The sequence below is a fragment of the Leptodactylus fuscus genome, chromosome 5 (genome assembly GCF_031893055.1).
Source record: "Leptodactylus fuscus isolate aLepFus1 chromosome 5, aLepFus1.hap2, whole genome shotgun sequence".
Classification (NCBI taxonomy): domain Eukaryota; kingdom Metazoa; phylum Chordata; class Amphibia; order Anura; family Leptodactylidae; genus Leptodactylus; species Leptodactylus fuscus.
Window position 1 is genome coordinate 174,072,151 of NC_134269.1, and position 26,481 is coordinate 174,098,631.

General features: G+C 42.3%; 1 protein-coding gene and 1 non-coding gene across 2 annotated transcripts in view; one reads left to right on the forward strand and one right to left on the reverse strand.

The window, feature by feature from the left end:
* Nucleotides 1-26,481, reverse strand: part of DOCK2 (dedicator of cytokinesis 2) — a 522,773-nt gene that overhangs the window by 413,974 nt on the left and 82,318 nt on the right. The window contains exons 9-13 of the mRNA XM_075274736.1: nt 19,129-19,210; nt 15,894-16,029; nt 13,335-13,410; nt 6,279-6,355; nt 3,651-3,776 (exon numbers count right to left, since the gene is read on the reverse strand). Coding sequence (XP_075130837.1) covers nt 3,651-3,776; nt 6,279-6,355; nt 13,335-13,410; nt 15,894-16,029; nt 19,129-19,210 — 497 coding nt within the window. The remainder of the gene's footprint in view (nt 1-3,650; nt 3,777-6,278; nt 6,356-13,334; nt 13,411-15,893; nt 16,030-19,128; nt 19,211-26,481) is intronic.
* On the forward strand, nt 20,687-20,798 carry LOC142205378 (U6 spliceosomal RNA). Its single transcript, XR_012716388.1, has one exon. It is a non-coding gene; the product is annotated as a U6 spliceosomal RNA (small nuclear RNA).

Here is a 26,481-nt window from a genome sequence, read left to right on the forward strand (position 1 = left end):
GCCAGCTGAAAATGGAAGAGATTAAGAAGAGTGAACTGTGTTCTATGTAAGTTTGTTTTGGGAGCATGCAAAAATCCTGCGGGCAATACTGTGGGCAGTTTTACCTTTTTTTTAGCATTCTAGTTCTACTTCCAAACTAGTAATGACTAGGCACAGTTGTGTTTTATTTTAGCATAAGCAAGTTTAAAACCTATTAGGCTCTATTCAGATGACTGTGATGCAAAACACCCATGAAAGATAGAGTTTTCTTGTACGTTTTGCATTCGCTAGACACCCATTTCCACAAATGGTGGTGGCTATTAAAAAAAAAAACCTAATCACATAGGCGTTGCATAATACCAACCATTCTATTGCAAGCTACATAAGAAAGCCTGCAATAGAAAAAAATTACAGACAGGTCCGGGGGCCTTCACAAGGCTCCAGGTTGTCATGGAAACAGAATGCCAGACCCAGAGCCTGCTCTGGGTGACGGCAAGCCCTGGCAAAGTGGCAGCGCCCATGCGCCACTGGCAAAATGATGCCCCAGTCAGCTTTGACCGAGGCACCAGAAGGGTTAATGTCCACGATCAGTGTCGGCCCCTATCACGCCATTAGCGCCTGGTGTCTGCTGTATAAAACAGCGAACACCTGGCGGCTATGGTGGCCGTCCGGCTTAAAGAGTTAAGGCCCCACATAGCGAGTCACAGCTGAAAACCACTGTGGAAAAGACTGCAGCGAAAAACAAAGTTTTCTTCTGCGAGGGCGGGTTCGCATCTGCGCCCTGGTCTCCGTTTTCAGGTTTCCGTCTTCTGCCCAAGACACTGGACAGGAGATGGAAACCTGTGAGCGTTTTGGGGTCTCCGCGGCTAAACCATTTTTTTTTTAACCAGAGACAGAGTCAGACATGCAGGACTTTGTGTCCGGTTTAAAAAAAACGGTTTCGCCACGGAGAGCACAAAACACTCAAAGGCGCTCAAGGGCGGATACTGTCTGCCAGGTTTCCATTTCCTGTCAGCAGAAGACAGAAACCTGAAAGCAGACACTGGGGTACAGATGTCAACCCGCCCTGAGCTTTCTACCTCTATTATACCTGTATGGAAAATGCCAGGATTTCTGTAGGTATAATTGACATGCTACATAAGTGGTTTTGAAATCGTGGCATTTCCACTGCAGAATGTTTTTTCTGCAATTTGTGTATATATATATATATATATATATATATATATATATATATATAAACAATATTTTAAGCAACAGAACCTCTAGTCTGCAAGACACTGCAGCGAGGTCCACAGGTCCAATGGTGGGCGGCTGTATGTCTGAATAGTCCTCTACCAGTTAAACTGCACTGGCAGATATGTGACGCGATACTTAATGTGGACAAGCTGCAAGAAAGCCCTGCCAGTTAACCTCACCGGACAGGTGCACAGTACAGCTGAAACAGCAAGGCTGCCAAGGGTTAACAGTCACCCCAGGTCAGCAACAAAACATGCTCCTGCAACAGCCAGGAAAGTAAAGGAAGTTTGACAGTAAAGAGGCTATCTAAGAGCCCAAACCTGCTGCAACTCTATGGGCTGGAACAATGTCTACTGCTCCTAACCCTGGTATAGAGCTGCCAGTTCAGGGCTTACTGGGTACTAACTACAGGCCTAGTCTGAACCCCTGCCTGGATACTGGAGCCTAGCCCTGATCTACTGTCCTTTAACTAACTTCAGTCAAAGTGTGAGCGCCGGGTGGGCGTCGGCTCACACTATTTAAAGGCAAGTCCCCGCCCAATAGGGGTGGTGATCATGACCTCACCGCTCATGCTCAGTAGGGACGAAATGGCACTTAGCTTGCGAGCGGCTGCAATAGGTCTGAGCATGCTCAGTAGGCCGAAAGCTGGACATACACTCCAGACACCTCACTATCCGAGGCCGAGGGCGAGAGTTAGATTGACCCGCAGGGGGGCGCTGTGCGCTGAGCGAGAACCCTGCGGGACCCAATCCTAACAATTAGCCAGAATCCCATCCACTTTGCAGGTAATTTAAAATGCAGTGTTTTTTGCCGCAGTATTTTCACAACTTGGGGCCCCAGCCTTAATAAGGTTTTTATCTGTAAATGTACGCTGCAAAAACACAGACAACCTGGAACACAAACTAAAGCCAGTGACAAGTTCTTTGTGAATAAAAAACTATGTCAGGGAGCCTTTACACAGAGTAAATGCTCCGCTCATTCTGAACATAAAACTCATTCAGAGTGAGCGGCGTTAAAACAGATCCCATTGATTTCTAGGGGTGCCGGCATACGCTCGCTCCCCATTGAAATCAAGGGGAGGCTTTCTTACCTATTGCTTTCAATGTGATACGCGCGTATGCCGACACCCATTCAAGTCAATGGGATCTGTTTTAACGCCGCTCACTCTGAATGAGTTTTACATTCAGAATGAGCGGAGTGTTTACTCCATGTGAAGGCTCCCTCAGAGTTTATGATCAGAAATCCAGATAATGGCAATAATATTAGTAATTAATTTCCAAGTGTAATGGGGACAAGTTTTGCCGGGTCCTACATTTGAGGCCATTTATATGCAGAGAGAAGAGTCACAAGTAAAACTAAGGCTTACATGGAAAAATGTATTTTACTTTTACTTCTCACATCTAAAATTCAATACACAGTTTTAGTAATCCCCAAACATAGTTTTAAGTATAACACATTCAATTACTCTACTGTTTTCCATGCAAATATATTCGAAACACCGGACAGGGAATTATTTATATTTTCCCATATTTGACAGCAAAGAAGATTAAAATAATAGCCGATGGGGAGCATCTACCCATGATTGTCTATGGCTCAGGGACCTATGTGTTATTATAGAATGGAAATATACAATATAAATAGAACGTTTCGTCTCCTAAACATAGACGTGGACCTTAACATTCGTCCTTGCAGACATAGAGTTGAATCTCTGTTTGATTCCAGGTCTAAACTAAGGCTGTGATATGTAATTCTCCATATATGACTGCTCATGGTGAGCCAGGAAAATATATAGAAGATCAATGGGCTAAACCCTTTCATACTCATGACAGTAGAGAACTGCCGCGGTTTTACTTTTCGCATGTTTCTAATATTATAAAGCTATTTGATGAGAATCATTTATATATGTAGGATAAAAAAAATTATTGTTACTAAGCTTAATATTGTAGTATATAGAGATGAGCGAGTAGTATTCGATCGAATACCTCAATGCCATAGGAATGTGTGTAATATTCGATGCGCTTAAGCCTTTGGTGTTCAGCCGCTTACACGCATTCGTATGGCAGCGAGGTATTCGATTGAATACTACTTGCTCATCTCTAGTAGCAAAGAGAGGTGTTAAAAAGCATTAGAAATTACTGTATAAATGAATATATATATATATATATATATATATATATATATATATATATATATATATAGCCAGGCCACAATAAGGAAATCACAACAGATTACCAGAACCTACAAAGTTCCTGAATTCATGGTCGTATTTTTTGGCAACATATCATGACAACAAACTACACCACTAAGACGGTAAAATGCTGCGAAATTTTTAATTACTTATATTTGCTAAATTGTTTAAATTTTAATTGTCTAGAAATGTAATATGGTTATGTGTGCTGTTAAACCCCTTTAATGCTCCCTATAGCTTACAGTACCTGGCATAATTATCTCAGGGAATCCTAGCTTCCTTGCAATCACGGTAGCTCTGTCCACAAGATGAGGGTAGTCTTTCCGGATCTGAACAGAATCACCAACCAACATTTTCACTGTAACCCAAAGACCTGCAAAGGTATAACCCAATACGCAAATTTTAAGGATCATCAAAACATTTTAATCTTGGCTTTTTATGTTAGTCCCATCAGTTTTCATTCTATAGACTATGTTTACTTGAAATGAAGCAATGTACCAAAAAAATTGTAAAATGGTCATCAATGTCAATATGTTTCCTCTAGTAACCACAGCAGGCAGACTGAATTTTATCATTTATAAGGGTTTGGGAAGATAAAAGTCCTGAGAAATGTATTGAAATAGTTTTGTATACTTTGGCTCATAGATACATGTACATTGAACAATCAGCCTACAACACAAGACAGAGCCTTTTTTGACCTAATATTGAATACTACTTGCGTCAGGACCAGCAAGGTTACATATTGTACAAATGGGGGTACAGTACTAGTTTCCCAATCATCATTTTTGCCTTCAAATCAGCAGTTCCACTCAAATGAATGGGGGGCCATCAACAATCCCCTGCACAGGTGTCTGGCCCTTGTTACTTAGGATGTGTTGCATAGTGCACAGTATATTACTTGCACTATAAAACATTATGATTACTGTGTGTCACTTTAGCTGGTGGCATCGTGTTCCGGGAAGTTTCTGGAAACTGTATCGCATGTTGGCTCTTAACAGATGCAACAGAGTTACGCCTAAAAGTTGCATCACCGTAAAAGTTATGTGTTGCAATGTATTGATGTCAAGGGTTGCCCAATTAACCCATGGGGAGAATGGTATGGTATTTAAAAGCTCATTCCCGCACTGATAGAAGAGTTGGAGCATAGACTGTAAGGAGAGGAGTGACTTGATGCTCAGAGGTCCGCTCATATGGCTTGGTCAGTTTGGGAAGAGGTGGCACATTAGCATTGGTTGCTGAGCTCGGGCACTAGCTAGACTCTGCTTAACAGTGATAGTATACGCATTACTTAGGGAAACTTAGAGTTAGACCAGTGCTGCTGTTATATTCTCAGGATTAGTGAAGGTTAGTGATGGCATATCCTAGGTGCAATATGCCATCATTAGGGTTGAGCGAGAAAATTTCACGATCGCCATCGGAATTTCAAACACGATCTTTTTATGTGGGATTGAGATTTTTCCCACAATGCTTTGCTTAGCCTTCACACTGAGTATACGCTGTATACTCAGTGTGAAGGCTCTGCTGCAGTTCCATAGGAATGAATGGAAGCAGCCGACACACAGCCTTAACCCCCTGTGCGCTGGCTGCCTCCATTCATTTGAATGGGAGTCTAAACTAACATCTCTAGCAGCTACTTACCTCTAGAGATGGCTGCTCCGGTGCCCTCCTTCTTCTTGCCTCGCTGCCCTGCCTCCCAAGTTAGTGCTTAAAGCGCTAGGTAGGCGGGGCTTGTGGCTTAGGAGAGTGTGGGCGGGTACAGGGTGGGGAGACATGACGTCTCCCCTCCCAGTAACTGCCCACACTCTCCTAACCCACCCACACTCTCCTAACCTGGCAGGAGGATGGCAAAGGAAGAAAAGGAAGAAAAGCAGCGTGGAGCAGTGTCGAGGCGAAGAATGAAGGCACCGGGCACAGGACCAGCCATCTCTGCAGGTAAGTGGACACCAGGGGGGACTAAGTAGCCAGAGGATTAAAAAAAAATCCTCTGGCTACTTTAGTGATTCACTGCACAGCGTGGATTCTAACATTGTTAGATTCCATGTTGTATAGTGAATAGGATTGCTTTTAAAATCCGATCTCCGATTAATAAAAAAATCCCATTGACTTGCATTGGGATCGGAATTGGGATCGAGATTGGGTTTGAATGAAAAATGGTCGGAAATCGGATTTTAAAATCGATCCTGAAAAGTCAAGATCGGCTCAACCCTAGCCATCATATTACAAGATGGAATAAACTCCTTATGATGCATGGGACTAGCAATGATCCCATTAGTCTAGTTGATGATGGGAGAACAAATGTGTGACATTTATCTAGAATACCGACACCTTACTGAATGCTATCTTGTAATTCTACTTTGAAAGCGTCAGCAGCTCTAACTAATTTGGACTAGACTTCATGGTGAAATCTTCCATGGAGCTCAACACTGGGTCACTACGAAATGGGCATTAAACGTAATCCATCCACAATACCACAAAGTTACATGGCATCGTGCTAGAGAGTCACCAGGGGATTTGCCTTGAAGAACGACTCTACAGTACTTACGGAAAAGTGACATGTAGATGTAAATGACACCGATAATATGTAGAACATGATATGACAGTTTTAAAGTAATAAGACAATTAAGTTGCAAAAAAAACGCTTTCTACCAAACATAAGTTAATACAGTATATATATATATTTTGACTAAGGAGAAGTTAATAATGTGGCCAAACCTCTCATCATACAGATATCTCAATTTGAATAGTTTATCATTTCAAAATATAGAACGTAAAATTTTTATAACAAAATTGCGATGCTACAGCCGTTCCAAATCCGAGAAACTGCAGTGATTCAATGACTTATATTTCATCTTAAAGCAGGCTGACATTCATTCACCTTGTCCACCGCTGTCTCCTTTTAGTGCTGTGACTTTGTTAAGAAGGCTGTGCAAAAAATCGTTCTCTGCTACAACCCTGGGGGAATACAAAGAGAAGATGATGTAATTTGACAACTGTTACTTTATTGTGACATTAAAACTCATCAATTAAGTGGCTGTAAAACCGCTTATACACGATGCCTTCCAGAGCAAATAAGGCTGCATTGGGTAGCGCACACACAACCACACAACCTGCTTAGTATTATGGACTTGGTGCTGCGGTATTCATTATATATCTTCATTGCTGATATGGCGTACACTTTCCTCTATTCGGAGTGGTTTGTAATGCAACAGCCCATCAATTGGGTATAATAACTTCCTTGCTGAAATACTGTAGATAGTATACCTGGAACCAAGGCTGCTCGCAGATTTACTTGTATCAATGCAGTATGGCAAAAAATAAGTAGATATATCTCTTTAGTTATTGAGTTGAGGTGATTCAGTCACACAACACTACAAACAGGCACATCATATCAAGCAGACATAATCTCTATGAAATAACACCAATGTTAATATGGTTTATTCTAAGGACATTGGTGACTCAGGATGCTACCTTTGCTACAAGTTTCTGAGACTGACTTAGGGTAATTTCCAACGGGGCTTTCTGGTCCGGAACCTGAGGCGGAGGCTGCCTCAGGTTCCGGACCAAAAAATGGGTAGCCGCAACTGAATGCCAGTGTACTGCACCGACATCCAGTCGCGCACTCTGCTCCGGATTAGGCCCAGGAGGAGGGAGTGTCTTTAGGCTGAATCGCGAGGTGAATCCGCCTGAAGAATGAGCATCTTGTTTCTTCCGCCTCCCGGAAAAAAGATCTGACCGGCTCCCATTGATTTCAATGGAAGCCATCTTTTTGGCCAGGATTTTGAGGCAGATAACTTACCTTAACATCTGTCCTGGTCAACTCTAAGGATATGTTCACGAGGTGGAAAATGAAGAGTAATTCCTCTTCATTTTGCGCCACCTTATTTGGCCGCGGTCTAATCGCAATGGGATGCCAATGCACGGCATTGGTATTCTGTCCCAGTTTTCACTGCTTAAGCCTAAAGGAATGGGCCTCATCAACAGGGAGTCTCGAATCTGCAGCAAGATTGAACAGGACACTTATTTTTTCAGCATCTTGCTGCGATCTCTCCCATTGAAAAGAATGAGAGGCAGATTCTGGGCATGGAATCCGCTCCCAAATCTGCAGCAGATTCCTATGTGCGAACATACCCTAAGTGCGATTACTTGGAATAACAACAGTTCAGCCACAAGTTACTAGATCATGAAAATTCATAGAGTAGGATTACCGAGGGCTGAATGGTGCATCGCTAAATACAGAGATCTAAGCTGCCTCTGAAAGTGAAGTCAGCACAAGAACTGGTTGTCAGAAGCCTCACAGATGATCATCATGCAAAATGCCAATTGTCAATTGGAGTGGTGTAATGTAACGCAGTATCAATTGGGATGCATAGTGCCTACTGCCTAAATATAATGGAGGAAATACTGTATAATGGCTCCGCAGGAGTCAAATTTTTCACTACAACAAAAGAAAAGTGTGAAAGTCCATGGTAAAAATCTGCCATGTTATGACTAAAGATCCAAGTTTTTCCAACTTATAACTGTCATGCTTGGTTTTTACCACAGAGTGTCAGATGTAATTCTTTGTTTGGACCTTTACACATAACTTTGGATATGTATAGGTTCATGCACAGTGGGGGCAAGTTATGAAGTTCTGCACTCCAGAATTTCACATAAAAAAGTTGCAAAGCAACAATCACTTGTGATTTCTGCACCAGCACTCCAGATGTCACTAACTCACTCTAGTTAGTGGGTGATATAGAAAGTAAAGTAACATTTCAGAACAAATGTCAGAGTTATAGATGCACCTACTGTAACCTGTTGTGTACTTCATAAATGCAGCTGTATCTGTATTTTATCACTATACCTGCTTAAATAAAGATGTTTTCAAACTAAGAAGTCTTGGGGTGTTGTGACCTTATTCTAGCAATAGGATTGCCATTCCATGTGGTTGTGTGCAAAGCAGACTTTCCTACATGGTGGATCCCTTTGTCTATCTATCTATCTATCTATCTATCTATCTATCTATCTATCTATCATTACATCTATCTATCTATCTATCTATCTATCTATCATCTATCTATCTATCTATCTCCTATCTATCTATCTATCTATCTATCTATCATCTATCTATCTATCTATCCATCCATCCATCTATCTACCATTACATCTATCTATCTATCTATCTATCTATCTATCTATCTATCTATCTATCATCTATCTATCTATCATTCTATCTATCTATCTATCTATCTATCTATCTATCTATCTATCTATCTATCTATCTATCTATCCATCCATCCATCTACCATTACATCTATCTATCTATCTATCTATCTATCTATCTATCTATCCCCTATCTATCTATCTATCTATCTATCTATCTATCTAGCCTTCTTATTTCCAACTCTAAAACCAGTTAAAAAGTAATTTGCGTTGGAGCCAAAAAAAAAGTTTTGCCAGCAAGAATGCTTGTTACGTTGTAAAGGTGAAGTAAGCTGAGTGCCTTGTATAAGCACATAAAAGATGCAATAGCTGTCACATTGCCAGGTATAAAAAGCAAATGCACTTTAATGCAACCTGGTTAATTCAAATAACTTTTAACTATTCAGCACCAATAATAAATTATTTACAGGAGAACTATGTAGAGTCAAATATAACACTAGTATATGCAGTAGAATATAGGGAATAGCTGGTGTTATTATTAACAGCATGTACAATATTCATATGGCATTGAGTAATTCAATCTTCAAACTATATAACAATGCTGTGTGTCATCCCCCTTCCCCCATAGGCGTACTTCTGTCCCCTCATGTACAAGATCCCTGAATTTAAGAAACCTGACCCTGAGCCTCTATCAGCAGTTGTTATATAGCAGGCATCATGGCTCCTGAAAACTACTTCATGTGACTTACCCCATATTGATCTGAGTGCTGAGAAAACATAGGGCCAATAAAGCTGAAAAATTTCACTTTTTTTATAGCACATTGTGCTTTACTTCTTTTATATCCAGCAATGGGTTTAGTAGATGGGAGAAGTATAGGTACTGACTTTTCCCCAATTGTTTTGAAGTCACTCTTGGTTTTCGCTCAGCCTAAGGCTACATGTACACAATGCATGTATGGGTTCAATAAAAAATAGCGCAGACAAAAATCCATGTCCAGTTGGTGCCCTCCACAGACCCATACATTTCAATTAATGGACGGCAATAGGACCTGTCCTAAGTTTTGCCTTGGATGGTCTCAGCCCCCCACACGGACCGTGATAATACCCAGTTGTAGGTATGAGGCCGTAAGTACAGTGACAAAGCACACAGCCATATGTATGGAGCCTTAGATATGGGAACATTTCTAATTTGGTATTTAGCTGCAATTTCAAAAGGATGAAGGAATATACTATGGAGGAAAAAAAAGAAAAGTACAGTCCAACATGAATCTCCATGAATACACAATAACATTGACACTGGATATACCCATGGGAAAACTCTTCTCTGGACCAAACCATAGAGGGGGCATTCACATGGAGTAATGTGGCGATGATTCTGTCACGATAACTCGCGGCAGAATCAGCGCTGATAAAAGGACTCCCATTGATTTCAATGGGTTCCATTTAATGCGAATAACTCATTGAAATCAATCAGAGACTTTTTATCAGCGCTGATTCTGCCGCGAGTTATCGTGACAGAATCATCGCCACATTACTCCATGTGAATGCCCCCTGAAGGGTCATTTTAAGGAGTGACAGAAAGACAAACATTTGGGAATTCAGGCTGATAATAACATTCCAGTCTTTAACAAAAGGACTCCATTTAACAAATCTCTCAAAGAAGTTATCCACCTTTTAACTTTCTTAACCCTTTCCCGCCGATGGCATCGGGCCTCAGACAGAGCCACCTGCGCATGCCCATGGCCACAAGAAAATGGCCATTTTCTTGTGGCTGCTTACACAGAAAGCTGGTGTAAGCGGCCATTTTCTTGTGGCCATGGGCATGCGCAGTCGGCTCTGCCCGATGGCAGAGGCGAGTGCGCATGCCTAGAAGAATGAAACCCAGGATGGAAGAAGACACAGGGAAAAGGCGTTCCAGAAGAAGATGGAGGCATCACTGGAGATTTCTCTCACAGCATTGGGGACACCCCCAGTGCAGTTTGAGTGCTGAGGACACACCCAGTGCTGTGAGAGAACTTATTTGCATACAGAAGAACACCTGGATTTCTACTGAATGGCGGCGCGGAGAAGACATCTAAAGGTAGAAGAAGAATAGCCTTTCTTAAGGCTATTCCTACGTGTTAGTCAGGAAAAAAGGGTATCCAATGATAGGATCCCTTTAAGAAACTCTTAAACCTATGGGCAAAGTGTAAAGAATAACAGTAATGAATTGGTTCTTGCAAAAAAAAAAATGTATTCTCTCAAAAGGATGCAGAAGTAATACTTTCCAGATGAGGAAAGGACATACGTGGGAAGGACAAGTAAATGGAGGGGTACAGGAGGGGTTTATAAAGAGGGGTTTAGCATAGATAAAGGGACATAAGTAGCCAGAGGTACGGATCTATTTCCACTTCATATTGCCGCATTATCTGACCTTTCTGGGTTTATAGATTAGTATTTCTATAAATATTTCACTGCAAGGTCATGTTAATAAAACCAACCGCAAGTGAACAAATAGTTTACTCCCTTGGTTTCAGGGAAGAGAATTGTTCAAACTGTGTTTTAAAATGGTCACACTCCTCACAAAACCCGTGTAGCTGTCTAATGGCTTTGTAGCCGGAGGGGGAAGGTTATTGGATTTACAATTATCCTATCAAACACTTTGCCTTAGGAATACTGTTCTGATATTGTTGTTGGTTTTGCTTTGTTCTAATGCTACTGTATATCCTTTCATTTCAGCGTATTGAAAGTCTTTTTTATGTGCAGTATTATGTACGTGTTTGTGGCAAATGACAAGTCTAATTTGGTAAAAGGTCTGAATGTGAGCTGGAAACATCACTGCCGCACAGGGATTGCATATTCATATGTCTAAATACAATAGCCCAATGTACTTCTAAGACACATTATAAGCAAAGAGCATGAAATGTCCTCCATAGAAAAAACCTGAGTCATCATTTAATGATTTTCTTTAATACAGACAATGGAGACCCCTATCTGGGAGAGAAAAATGGGAAGCACATTGGGTAATGGTTGCAAGTGCTTATGCAGTTTTTAGAGTTATTGTAGATTATATATTGTGTGAACTTTTCTAAAGATATTTAAAGTGTACCTCCAATTGTAAAAAAAATTAATAATAATTCATAAATTAATAGTGAATTTAAATCAAGTAACAGGTCTTCAGTAGCATCCTGCTCCCCCCTTCCCTCTCCATAGTCTTCTATGTATGAGGCTGCAGACAGATACAGATGCTATAACAAATAAGATAAGATAATCCTTTAATAGTCCCATCATGGGGAAATTCAGTGTGTTATAGCAGCATAGTAATACAGTAATATATTACAAGACACAACACATACAAGCTCAGAATAGCAGATAGGAAATATACTAGGAGTCATAGCAACTAAGAAGAAAAGACTCAGGATCAATTAGTTCTCTGTGCCAAGTGATGTTTATTATACTGCCTGACCGCGTTTGGAACAGTGGAACAGCGTTAGGGCGGTTCACACCTGCGCCCGGTCTCCGCTTTCAGGTTTTCGTCTTCTGCCCGAGAAACTGGACAGGAGACGGAAACCGGCAGTCACTTTTCACACCCATTCATTTGAAAGGGTTTGCAAAGTGTCTGCCCGTGAGCGTCTTCTGGTCTCTGCGGCGAAACCGTTTTGTTTTTTTTAACCGGACACAAAGTTGGACATGCAGAACTTTATGTCTGGTTAAAAAAAGACGGTTTCACCGCGGAGACTGCCAGGTTTCTGTCTCCTGTCGACAGAAGACAGAAACCAACAAAGCTGAGACTGGGCGCAGGTGTGAACCCACCCTAAGTCAGGGGAAGGAGGAGGAAAGTAGCCTAAAGTTGAGAAGACATGTTTCTTTAATAAGCTAGATTATATATCATAAACTATTTATTTATGAAATGTCATTTTATAACTTGAAGGTATGCATTACCCTTGGATTATGGAAGAACATATTAGGACCGAACACGAAGAGGACAAAGAAGACTGTTAGGAGGATAGGAGATTACATGTGGGGTGCTACTGGTAGATAATGGTGGAAATATATGGGGGAGTTTGTGGACTGCTTCATATAACATTGTACCTTGGAAATAATTTACTACTAAATGCATAGCCAGTGAAGGGATTGGCATAAATGACAGGCGTTAGACAATGCATGTAGATGAATTAACCAGGCATTAGAATTGAAGATACATTGGATGACCACAAAGAGGCTGGAGACAGAGGAGGTAGATGTAGTCTAAGTGGGTCATGAAGACGTACAAGCAATTTTATGGACTCAGGTTAGATTTAAGATTTTTTTAAGGCAGTAGTATAGACATTGGACTTACAAGACTGAGGAAAGTATGGAGGAAATAAGCGTAATTACTAGTTCTGATATGGGAGGTTGAGTGAGATGAAATATACTGTTTACTTATTCTGTGTTTTAGGAAGCAGAAGAAGAAACTGCCATAGTGTCCGGATTTCTTTCACTTTTATGTTGCAGAACATCCTACAGGGGATAATTTTTTTCTATGTACATTGTTTGTATAGTCAACTATTATATGCCTAGTTTCAACGAGTTTATCAAAATAGCACTTTACGTAAAATGGTCTATTTACCAGCAAAGCCGTGTATTACAAAAGTTTGACACTTGCTACATCTGTTCATTAATAATTTAGGAGGCATTTTATGCACTTAGTAACATAAGGCATAATGAAACGTAAATGAAAAGCTATCTGCATTGCTTTAGTAACAAATGGCTAATTCTTAAATTAATTTGTAGATTCTGGAAATGCAAATCAGGCACATTTAATACTTACGGATGGAAGGGTATAAAATGCTGCTTTTCTTCATCGCTTTCAGCTTTCCCTTTCATCACATCAGTGATGTCCATTACTGGTGAAAATAAACACTTCAAGGTCAAGACCGAACATATTAATAATATTCATAAAACATGGCTGTGAAATGTGCTGCTAAAATGCTGAGAAATTCAAGCATGGGCAAACTAAAGCTGTCAAATAAATTGGACCCGTCTTCTAAAATCACAGGCCTAATATAGCTACATACAATTCTGATATATAACTCTAATATATGATATTAATATATTGTAGGAACTTCAATGTACATATGCAAATTCCAATACGACACGAAAAAAACCATAATTAAACAACCCCTATATAGTAGACGTTACATGGTTGGTTAGTCACTTAAATGGCCAACAAGTAATAAATACTATGGCAGCTACAGCTTTCCCCATTTGTAACATCATTGGGGGTTTCTGAAATCAAATGTTTATGAAGAGCTCCCAGGAAAGTAGAACGCGAATGACTTTTCTCTCCGCATGTTCCGTGCGAACACCGAACGGAAAACACACGGACCCCATTACTGTCTATGGGTCCATGTGCTTTCATAAGCTCACCTCTTGCCAATGTGTTCAGTAACCGTTCGGGGGGGTCTCCAATGCAGACTCCTCGAACGGATTACCGAACGAAGATGTGAACCAAGGTAAGAGAAAGCAAAAGCTTTCACACTTGCTTGCTGGCATTGGTGCTGTGCAATTAAAAACTTGTAGGGGCCTTGGTTGCCCTTGATCAACAGGGATCTCAAGTCTTGAACTCCACCAATAATATTATAACATTATATTGTAGTGATACTGTGTACTGAAACACCTCTTTAGGTTATATGCACACGAATAGGAGGGGAATGTGGCAAATGCACCAAAATCACCAAGTATATCTACAGAAATAGGTGCAGAAAATCTACATCAATTCCCATAGATTGCAATGTGACTGTGTAAATGCAGATTTTATAGAAGATTCCAGTGAGTATAATTGCACTGTAAAAGATTGGCAAGAAACAGTGTTCAAATCTTCATGAGAAAGATCAACAGGTTGTTCATTACAATTTACAAAACTTATTCACTTCACCGTATGTTATTTCTGTATAAAAATCCACATGTACTCCTGAATTTGTGCATGTAGCCTTAAACTATATTCAGTGATTTATGACGATGTGACGTCCGTTTTTAAATTCTGCAATAAATTCAATGTTAATCAATGGGAGCTATTCACATTAGTGTTATTTTGTCAAATACAGCGTAGGTCATGTCCTATTTTTGGCTGTTTTCACGGATCCCTCCATACACTGTAACGTACAGGGGATCTGTGAAAATGGGTGCCCCACAGGTTCAAGAGGACCATGCAAAATGGCCATTTTTCATGCCCGTTTTGCACCTCGTTCATCTGAATGTAGCCTTAGCGTTAACATTCACACTTTATTTAAAGAACATTAAGCACTAGAGATGAGCGAGTACTGTTCGGATCAGCCAATCCGAACAGCACGCTCGCATAGAAATGAATGGACGTAGCCAGCACGCGGGGGGTTAAGCACGCCAGCTACGTCCAAGCAGAAGTATCAGGTGCATCCATTCATTTCTATTCTGAATGCAGCGGCCAGGCTCATCTACCAGGCTAGACGCTACAGCAATGCCTCTGGTCTGTGCCAGTCGCTACATTGGCTGCCTATTCAATATAGAATAAAATATAAAGTTATCCCCCTCATCCACAAGGCTCTCCATAATGCCGCACCTCCCTACATTTCCTCCCTCATCTCTGTCTATCGCCCAACCCGTGCTCTCCGCTCACTCAATGACCTAACACTTACATCCTCTATTATCAGAACCTCCCACGCTCGTATACAAGACTTCTCCCGAGCTGCACCACTGCTCTGGAATGCTCTACCCTGGACAATCAGATTAACTCCCAACTTCTACAGTTTCAAACGCAAACTAAAGACACATTTTTTCAGACAGGCCTATCACAATTCCTAATGCAAACCCTTCTTGATGCCTTTTCAGCCTAACATATTTGTCCATGCTCTATCCACATGTTAAAGGACACTACTAGTGACGGCTCATAAAGCTTTGTTTGTGTAATGGCTGCAACCTCTATTACAAAATTGTCTGACCACTGTATAAGCAATGCCGCCCCCTGCTACCTCTTGTGTCACCCCCTCTACCTCATAGATTGTAAGCTCTTGTGAGCAGGGCCCTCAGTCCCATTGTGTGAAATGACGTTCTTTGTTTTGTATCTGTCTGTATCTGAACCCTACAAATTGTACAGCGCTGCGGAATATGTTGGCACTATATAAATAAAATTTATTATTATTATATAATTATTTCTATGGAGTGTGCTGTTCGGATCGGCTGATCCGAACAGTACTCGCTCATCTCTATTAAGCACATTATTCTGTATTGAAGACCTGATGCACCTTTCAATTTGCTAACATTTATTGGAAATAAAAATAATAATAAATAAAATTTCCTCATGATATGCCATTCTATAAATAATAATCATGAAAAATCCATGCTCTTCTGATACCTGCAACTCCAAAGGGTCGCCTTAGTCCTTGAGTGTACTTCTTTACATTTGTGTCTTTAAGGTCCATTCGTCCAATTCTGACTATTTGACACACTAAATAAATTCTGTCTCTATTAAGATCCTTGTTTCCAAGATCCTTAACAAAAAGAAAAAAATATAAATAATAGATTATATTAAAAAACAAAACACAATTTATCTATGTATATAAAAAAACAGTCCATGTGTGGGTTATATTTCAGGGTCTGAACTCAGCCTGGGTCAAAATCAGTGGAACAGCAGTTGTGGGTGATTTATTTTTTTTTGCTAGGCATTGATAGGTGTCATGTTTAGAAAACCAACATCTAGTCTAAGAAACTTCAGCTAAACAGAATATGAAGAAGCCTCTATTCTCATGGGCATCACATGACTATTATTTCTTCTTTTATTTAGTAATTATAAAAATAAACTTAAAGGAGTTGTCCACTTATTTTATATCGATGACCTATTTTCAGGAAGGATCACCAATATGAGATCAGTGGGGGGGGCTGACACCCGCGATCCTTACTGATCACCATCTGCTTTATAGCAGCCTCATAATGTAATTACAACTTTACCCAATAGAAGTGAATGGACTGAGGTTGTAATTACATCACACGGCTGCCATGAAACAGAGGGCATGCAATGTGAACAGAGAAAAAAAAGATCATAGCACTTTAAATGTCTCTGCCTGTTCAGGTCTCTGCGCCACCCTCCGCTCGCATGCTGTGGCACAGGAGGTGTGTTCAGTTTGATTCTTGGATTAGTGTTTTTCGTTGCACTGTGTGAATACTGCTCTATCTTTGTAATTAGATTTCCACCACATCCATCTCCTGCACTTTGTTTACCTCTGTTCATCAAATGGTTAATTCTGCGTGTGAACGGCCCAAGACCCCAGGTTTCAAATAGGTTCATTTATAGAGATGAGCGAACACTAAAATGTTCGAGGTTCGAAATTCGATTCGAACAGCCGCTCACTGTTCGAGTGTTCGAATGGGTTTCGAACCCCATTATAGTCTATGGGGAACATAAACTCGTTAAGGGGGAAACCCAAATTCGTGTCTGGAGGGTCACCAAGTCCACTATGACACCCCAGGAAATGATACCAACACCTCTGGAATGACACTGGGACAGCAGGGGAAGCATGTCTGGGGGCATAAAAGTCACTTTATTTCATGGAAATCCCTGTCAGTTTGCGATTTTCGCAAGCTAACTTTTCCCCATAGAAATGCATTGGCCAGTGCTGATTGGCCAGAGTACGGAACTCGACCAATCAGCGCTGGCTCTGCTGGAGGAGGCGGAGTCTAAGATCGCTCCACACCAGTCTCCATTCAGGTCCGACCTTAGACTCCGCCTCCTCCAGCAGAGCCAGCGCTGATTGGCCGAAGGCTGGCCAATGCATTCCTATGCGAATGCAGAGACTTAGCAGTGCTGAGTCAGTTTTGCTCAACTACACATCTGATGCACACTCGGCACTGCTACATCAGATGTAGCAATCTGATGTAGCAGAGCCGAGGGTGCACTAGAACCCCTGTGCAAACTCAGTTCACGCTAATAGAATGCATTGGCCAGCGCTGATTGGCCAATGCATTCTATTAGCCCGATGAAGTAGAGCTGAATGTGTGTGCTAAGCACACACATTCAGCACTGCTTCATCACGCCAATACAATGCATTAGCCAGTGCTGATTGGCCAGAGTACGGAACTCGACCAATCAGCGCTGGCTCTGCTGGAGGAGGCGGAGTCTAAGATCGCTCCACACCAGTCTCCATTCAGGTCCGACCTTAGACTCCGCCTCCTCCAGCAGAGCCAGCGCTGATTGGCCGAATTCTGTACTCTGGCCAATCAGCACTGGCTAATGCATTGTATTGGCGTGATGAAGCAGTGCTGAATGTGTGTGCTTAGCACACACATTCAGCTCTACTTCATCGGGCTAATAGAATGCATTGGCCAATCAGCGCTGGCCAATGCATTCTATTAGCTTGATGAAGCAGAGTGTGCACAAGGGTTCAAGCGCACCCTCGGCTCTGATGTAGCAGAGCCGAGGCTACACAAGGGTTCAAGTGCACAAGGGTTCAAGTGCACCCTCGGCTCTCCTACATCAGAGCCGAGGGTGCGCTTGAACCCTTGTGCAGCCTCGGCTCTGCTACATCAGAGCCGAGGGTGCGCTTGAACCCTTGTGCACACTCTGCTTCATCAAGCTAATAGAATGCATTGGCCAGCGCTGATTGGCCAATGCATTCTATTAGCCCGATGAAGTAGAGCTGAATGTGTGTGCTAAGCACACACATTCAGCACTGCTTCATCACGCCAATACAATGCATTAGCCAGTGCTGATTGGCCAGAGTACGGAATTCGGCCAATCAGCGCTGGCTCTGCTGGAGGAGGCGGAGTCTAAGGTCGGACCTGAATGGAGACTGGTGTGGAGCGATCTTAGACTCCGCCTCCTCCAGCAGAGCCAGCGCTGATTGGTCGAGTTCCGTACTCTGGCCAATCAGCGCTGGCCAATGCATCCCTATGGGAAAAAGTTTATCTCACAAAAATCACAATTACACACCCGATAGAGCCCCAAAAAGTTATTTTTAATAACATTCCCCCCTAAATAAAGGTTATCCCTAGCTATCCCTGCCTGTACAGCTATCCCTGTCTCATAGTCACAAAGTTCACATTCTCATATGACCCGGATTTGAAATCCACTATTCGTCTAAAATGGTGGTCACCTGATTTCGGCAGCCAATGACTTTTTCCAATTTTTTTCAATGCCCCCGGTGTCGTAGTTCCTGTCCCACCTCCCCTGCGCTGTTATTGGTGCAAAAAAGGCGCCAGGGAAGGTGGGAGGGGAATCGAATTTTGGCGCACTTTACCACGCGGTGTTCGATTCGATTCGAACATGGCGAACGCCCTGATATCCGATCGAACATGTGTTCGATAGAACACTGTTCGCTCATCTCTATTCATTTATGGTTAGGAAAGAAACATAGTGACATACTATACTAACATATAAAAGATATATACTGTATCTACTACACATGGATATTAGATAGACAGAATCATTGCGTTCTAATTCCACAATAGCTCTGAGGAGTAACAATCTATACATCACAGTAACAAGATAAAATTATAAACCAAATAACCCATGGATGTCTAGTCATGCACAACAACCAAGTAAATTACAATACCGCTAGTGGACCGCCAAGAGCAATACGAGTTACTATACTTACCGTAAAAACAACCTTTAAGTTGTTAAGCATGTCTATTTCTTTAGGAAATCCTTTACTTCCCCATCTCACCAAATAATTCTCACTGTGAAAATAAAATCTATTTTAAATCACATATTTTTATAACATATCATAAAGACACAGCAGGGACTGAGAATGTTAACAATATCTGTGTGTGTAGTGAAAGTGACAGCGATATCCATTCTAAGAAGACTATACATCCTACCCAGAACTGTATTTAATTATGGCTGCTTTCTAGGCTGAGAAATAAGAAATCTCAAGTTCTATCTAACAATATCATGTTAAAAGCTTGTAAAGTATTTACACGAAATTATTATCCTGCCGTAGTAACGCAATTCCGCATTAAATTAGAATAATCTACGCGTATGTTTTTTTTCGTTGAGCATAATAGGATCATATTTATTACAAGTACAGATGAGCGAACACTGTTTGGATCAGCCGATCCAGACAGCACGCTCCCATAGAAATGAATGGAAGCACCTGGCACGCAGACTTTGCCGGCGGCCGGCCGCTTAACCCCCCGCGTGCCGGCCGCTTCCATTCATTTCTATGGGAGCGTGCTGTGAGCGTGCTGTTCGGAACGGCTGTTCCAAACAGTGTTCGCTCATCTCTAATTACGAGTTTTAAACTGAAGCCCCACATGGTGTAAATGCCGCGGTTGGGCCGTGGCCAAAACCGTGCTGTTTTACAGTCGCTGCAAAATGGATAGGATTCTAGAATCCCATTCACACATTGCAGAAAAATACCCGCAGCAGAAATACTGTGATTTTCAAAATTGACGCAACATGTCAATTATACCTCCGAAAATGCTGTTGCTTTCCATATAGGTATAACTGAAGGAGAAAGTCCGCAGAGGAAAACTCTTCTCTGTGAAACGCGTTTTGGGAAAAACTAAGATGTGTTTTTCCGCAGCATTTTTTCTCACAGTGTTTTTTGGCTACAGCTCACTACGTGGGGCCTTAGGCTGAGTTCACATGGGGTTTTTTGGTCAGGATTTTGAAGTGGAATCCACCTCAAAATCCCGACCCAAAAAAATGGCTCCCATTGATTTCAATGGGAGTCGGTCATTTATTTTTTTCCACGAGCCGTTTATTCCGAAGGGACATGCTCATTCTCAGGCGGCTGCCGCGACCGAATACCCTCCTGAAGACACTCCCTCCTGACTAGGCCCATTCATTTGGGCCTAATCCACAGCGGAGTACCGCGACTGGATGCCGATGCACTGAGGCGGCCTCCGCATCAAATTCCAGTCCAAAATACTCCGTGTGAACCCAGCCTTAGGCACGTTTTTACCTTCTCTGAAAATGGTGTGACTTAGACTGAAAATGTGAGGTTTGACAAAAAGGAGGCATGGTTTAAGATTTGCCGTGAGGAACTGATACAGAAAGTATATTGGAAAATTGTATATCTTTTTATTGTACATTTGTTTGTCAATATTGGTCTGAAAGTGGCCAACCCCTTTAACAATATCAAGCACATAATGCACACCATTAGATAATATAAGAAGGTGAATGCGCACTGCCCAGTGTACACTGTATAGGTGCTCGTTTCGGCAGCACATACTGTATACTAAAATTGGAACGATACAGAGAAGATTAGCTTGGCACCAGTGCAAGGATGACACACAAATTCGGGTAGCATAAAAAAAAAATGTATACTGTATAGGGGACAAGCAATAAAATCAGTCAAGCATGGAAGTTGTATCAGGCATGGAAATGCCAGCTACAATGACAAGCATACGGCAGACTGCAATTTGAAATAAATTTAACAAAGTCTTAAACCATGTATCTCAACTTATAAATCACTTTAACAAAAATCTAACATCTGCTACTTGAACAAAAAAAAAAAAAAAGAAAGAACTTTGTTAGATCAACCATCAAAGAGTAAAGATAACAAATGTGAGAAAAGCCATGTAACATGCTGGTTTCAGGTCCAAGAAGTATTTTCTTTAATTTGCTAAAATTCAATTCTCACCTTTCCCCTTATACAAAAGGAAAGTCAAATCCCTCACGTACAGATATGGCAGAGTTAACCTGAACATGTGCAATTGCTTAAACTGCTACAACATAAAACAACAATAACCGATGACAAGTTAATGTTGTTTTGTTACTTTTATGGTATCAAAGTTCAGATACCTGACACAAGCCATGGGCAAGTAAAAGCAGATCCCTGTGCAAGTCCACTAACTTAACACACCTATTAATCTTCAACTTTAGCCTCTGCCCTCCCCCTCTCTATCACCCCCTCTGGTCTCTAGCTGACCCAAAAAGCAACTGAAGGGCCAACTCACAACACTACATGATTGCTGTTTACTACATATCTCTTATATCTTAATCTTTCGTTAACAGTTAGCTCAAGATGCCTTTAAAGGACATTGATAATCTTGTTACCTATTTATATCGAAGTCCTATATACAATAATAAGCATTGAAGACTTAATGTGGCTTGTAGAGACAAACATAGCTAGACTGGGCTGATCACCTGGAGGCGCTGCAAAGAAAGGGTCACAGCAGACTCTACCTGCTCAGGAGACTGAGGGCCTTCGGAGTCCAGGGGCCACTTCTTAGGGCCTTTTTCAACTCTGTGGTTGCTTCAGTCATATTTTTCAGAGTGGCCTGCTGGGTGAGCTGTATATCAACCAGGGACAGAAATAGACTTGACAGGCTGATCAGAAGGGCCAGCTCTGTCCTGGGGAGCCCCTGGACCCAGTACAGGTGGTGGGTGACAGAAGGATACTGTCTGTGGTGAGCTGCAGGCGGGAGAATAAATCCCACCCCATGTATGAGATCTTGATGGCACTTGGCAGTACTGTAAGTGACCGACTGCTTCACCCCAAGTGTGAGAAGGAGCTATCGCAAGTCCTTCCTTCCAACCACGATCAGGCTGTATAATCTACATCAGACCAAGCGAAGATCATTCCGCACAGAGAACTAAGTGATTCTGAAGTCTTCCTTCTTTCTTTCTTCTCTTAGCTGCTATGGACTCCTAGTATATCTTCTCTTCTCAGCATATGTGTCTACTTCCGTAATATATTACTGTGTATTATCCTGTAACTGTATTACCATGCTGCTGTAACATACTGAAATTATCTCACTGTGGGACTGTTAAAGGATTATCTTCTTATTACTGTATTTACTTTTACATATAGTGATATTGCCATCTCAGTATTCATGGGTTTATTCCTAGGATATGCAATAAATAGCTGACAGATGTGTGTCCTATATCTGGGGCTTGCACCTACCTCGGGAATGGGGCTTTGTCTGTACCCAAAAGTGAATGGAAAGGAAAGTGACGTAGCTAAAGTTTTGTGGGTCGGGTGCAGTCTTTTATCCATGGCCCCCTACCTCATCCCTACAGTGAATTCTTGATAGTGATGATTATGGGCGCTAAAGAAGTTTAATACACCTTAGTGTGGTTAGGGTAATCTGTGGCTCTCTTTGGTTTATGGGCCAGATGGAAGCTGCAATCTCAATACTGATGGCAGTGCTTATGGGCCCCCTAAGGCTCCTGGGCCCTGGTGCGACTGCACTCTTTGCACCCCCTCAGGTTACGCCCCTGGGAAAGGGGCTGTGTAAGTGTGTCTTTTTCGTTTCACTTGTAAGGGCATTATGGAGCACTGCAGGAACTTACCGTGCTTGATGGTGGATCAAACAATCCTGGTGATTTGTCTGGCCCATCCAGAGCCTGTCTGCTGTGTGCATGCCCTGATGTAGCCACTGCTCCCAACACCTTCTAATAGCTAAGTCAGAACAATCTAGATGGCAGGAAATTCATTGAAACAGCCATCATGCTTCTCTCAGTCCAGTAATGGGCTCTCTCTCAGACTTCTAAGCAAATCTCTTTGAATGAGTCATAGAGGTATATTTACCTGTCTAGGACCTCTCATAAAGAGGTACACTACCCAAAAGTAGATTATGAAATCCTATTAATAAGGCAGTGGGGAAAACACTATTACAATCTCTTTGGCATGACCCAATGTCTAGCCAGAGCACACCTATAATCATTTACAAACCTTCTTGAGGTGTAACTGTATGGCGAGTTTTGCCGTAGTCCAACATTACTATGTAGGTGGGCTATTTTTTTGTCATTGGGTGTAACTGTGGTTCAGATCTGTTACATTACCATTCTGGTAACATCTACAACAGTTATGTGCGGATGTCTAAATTGCACAGTATCATTTTCTGTAAGATAAAAGATAACTTACCCTGTTTGCCAGTTTTGTAAGATATCACCACTAAAAATGTCTGATGGAGAAATTTGTTGTAGCCTTTATGTGACAACATAATAGTATGTTGGATAAATGTATTGCTGCCAGCACAGAAAATGTCTTGCTGAGGGGAGTAAAACAGCTGACATCATGACTTTGTTTTAACTAAGAGGCTGAGAAAAGGAAGTACATCAGCATCCTCAGCTGCAACAAACTCTCGTCTTTTTTAGCAGTTTGTCAATATATTATTGAGCCTGGGATCCCATGTGCAACTTCTTTACATTGTAAGTCATACAGAATGCTGGTAGAAACCAACACAAACACTATGTATACTATATATTGCATAAATAAGGCTAGGACTACAATGATTTTGTCACGACCTGAAGACTTGTATAAAAATTGTGTGTTTTTCTGGTGGGGTTTGGACCCAGTGGTCTGGGGTCTTCTGGTGGACTCCTTGCCATTGGGCCATCTGTTTGGGCATTGAGCATTGGTCTTCAGAATTTACTTGAGGTTTTTTGGATCGAACCTCAGGTCTTGGTTGTTACCATAATCCTATGGGATGATTCTGGGGCCTTTATTAGGAGGGCTGGCTTCACTAGTTGCCGGTTTTCGTGGTTTCAACCAACTGTAGAACTCGTGGCTCAGGGAGGAGTATTGTTTTGTGGAATTACAACTGACTAGGAAGTGGTGTGAGTGTTGCCTTGTGTGTGAGTCTGGTTTGTCCCTCCACACTTCTACTCTACCCTGTGCTTCAGTTCTGTTTGCCTGGCATTATCTGGTTATTTGTGAGGTTTGGGTTCCAGTTTGTTTTGCCCCAGTCCTGTGTTAACGCTTTCCTCACCTCTCCACTGTCCCTCTCCTCATTCTCTTGTTGCGTATTATGTTGTGCTGCGTGTCTGTTGTCCAGCACATCCCATCCTGTTTGTTTTATCTGCAGCTGCACCTTGGTTTCTGTAGGGGTGACCACCTTAGTATCCCCAGTCCCTAACTCTCTTGTAGCTCTCGCCCTATCTGTCGGCTAGGCCTTCGTGTTAGAGAGCCAGGAGTTGTCGGCAGCGCTGCACCTCCCATGAGGCGACCTGAAGCGAGCGCTTCAGGCGGCGCTATGCCAGGGCCCCAGGGAGGGCGGCATTTTTGCTACCCTAAGCCAGTGCAGGACAAGCTGTCCTGCACTGGCTTAGCACCGAGCGGTGGTTTGGGGAGGCCACTGGAGCAGCGCTGCTCCAGCAGCCGCCCCTCACGCTCAGGCAGAGCGCAGGCAGTCTCGGGGCCTGCTCTCTGCTGGCGAACGGCGCTAAGCCCCGCCCCTTCGATTTGCCACGCCCCTCCGCTAAGCCATGCCCCCGATCCGCCCACTCCCCGGGGGGTGGGGGGCGGCTTTCTGTAGTTCGCCTCGGGCGGCGAAAGGGGAAGGATCACCCCTGGTTGTTGGGGCCAAGGCTAGCTTGGGAACAGCTGACCACCACCCGCAGGCAGGACCTAGCTAGCCGCCGTAGCGTCAGGGAAAGTCTCCTTCCCCTGTTCCCTTAGCGGTGCAGTCTGCAGTCCAGATTCTGGGTCTGGGCATAGACACGAACATAACAGACTTTACCCGTGACTCTTGTTGCGTGACCTTAGGCCCCGTTCACATGGGGTGTGGTATGGCGTATTTTGGTCCTGATTCTGACGCAGGAAGCCACATCAGAATGGGGCCAAAATGTGCCTGCCATGACTGTCGCATCTTCTGACAGCCGCAGCTTCCCGCTCCGGAGTAGGCCCAAATGAATGGGCCTAGTCTGGAGGGTGCTGCTGCGAGGCAGACGCTGGGGCTGAATCAGTCGTGGAATCCGCCTGAAGAAAGGGCAGCTCGCTCATGATGCCGCTCATGGAAAAAAGTAAGCTAGCCGTCTACATAGACCTCTATTGTAAGGGGGCGGATTATGAAGTGGATTCAGCACCAAAATCCTCCCCCTCTTGCCCCGTGTGAATGAGCCCTAAGATTGAAATTTCCTTGTGACCCCTTCACTAATGTCAGTGAATAGAGTAACACTGCAAACCTGAGGGTGCTGCAACTCTGACTTCAAGTTGGAAATGTATTGAGAGCTGCTAAATACTGAGCTAATAAGTTCTGGAGATTCACATTGTTTGTCATGTGACGCAGCTAAGGGCCTGAAAGGAGCTTATAATTTATATATAAAGCCACCATTAAGATTACCAGTACTGCTATTTACACCTACATTATAATAAAGAACAACATTTTTGTGGGAGTTCCTCTTTAAAATTCTATTTTATGAATCTAAATTAATTCCGTCTTCCGAAACTACCTATTGTGTTATGTTCATACCTCTCCTTTAGACTTTATGTAACATTAATTTACGATTATGAATTTATTCATGTAACATTAATTCTATGAATTTATAACTACTGGAGATACAGAAAACTAGTTTCAAGGATGTAGAATATTTTTAGAAACCCTGCAAAACAATTTTATAGTTGTTACTGTGTTTACATTTTTGCTGGAACACCTAAGTGTAACGTTCCCGTCTCCGATATCCATTACTATATTTTCTATATATAAGAATGTTTCCCACAATCTGATGTGACTTCTGTGGTGTTATCTGGCAGGGCGTCATGGCAAAGTATCTCTTTTTAGATTTTTGGAAAAAAAAAAAACTAACTCTGATCATGTAAACAAAATGGTCCAGATTTATTAATATTGTCTGTTTAGGCCACTTAGAAGTAGAGTGGATGCACAACATGTTAGGGGGCTGGTCTGGGCTGGCAAGGGCTAAGCTTTGTATGTTTGGAGTCTATGGTTTAGGAGAGGTTTACTGTCTGGCCTATGGTGAGGGCATCTATGTATTGTATATGGTATTTGTTGGGGTGTGGGTTCTGTCTCACTGTGTTTCTGTTAAGGTGAACTCTAAGGCTGGGTTCACACAGAGTTTTTTGGACTGGATTTTGACTCAGAATCCGCCTCAGAATCCATCTCAAAGAACCGCCTCCCATTGACTTCAGTGGGAGCCATACACTTCCTTTTGAAGCGAGCTGCCCTTTCTTGCCACAGATATAGCGGCTGAATCAGCTGTGGACGTCCACGGCACAACACTACCCTCCCAACTAGGCCAAATAATTTGGGCCTAATCC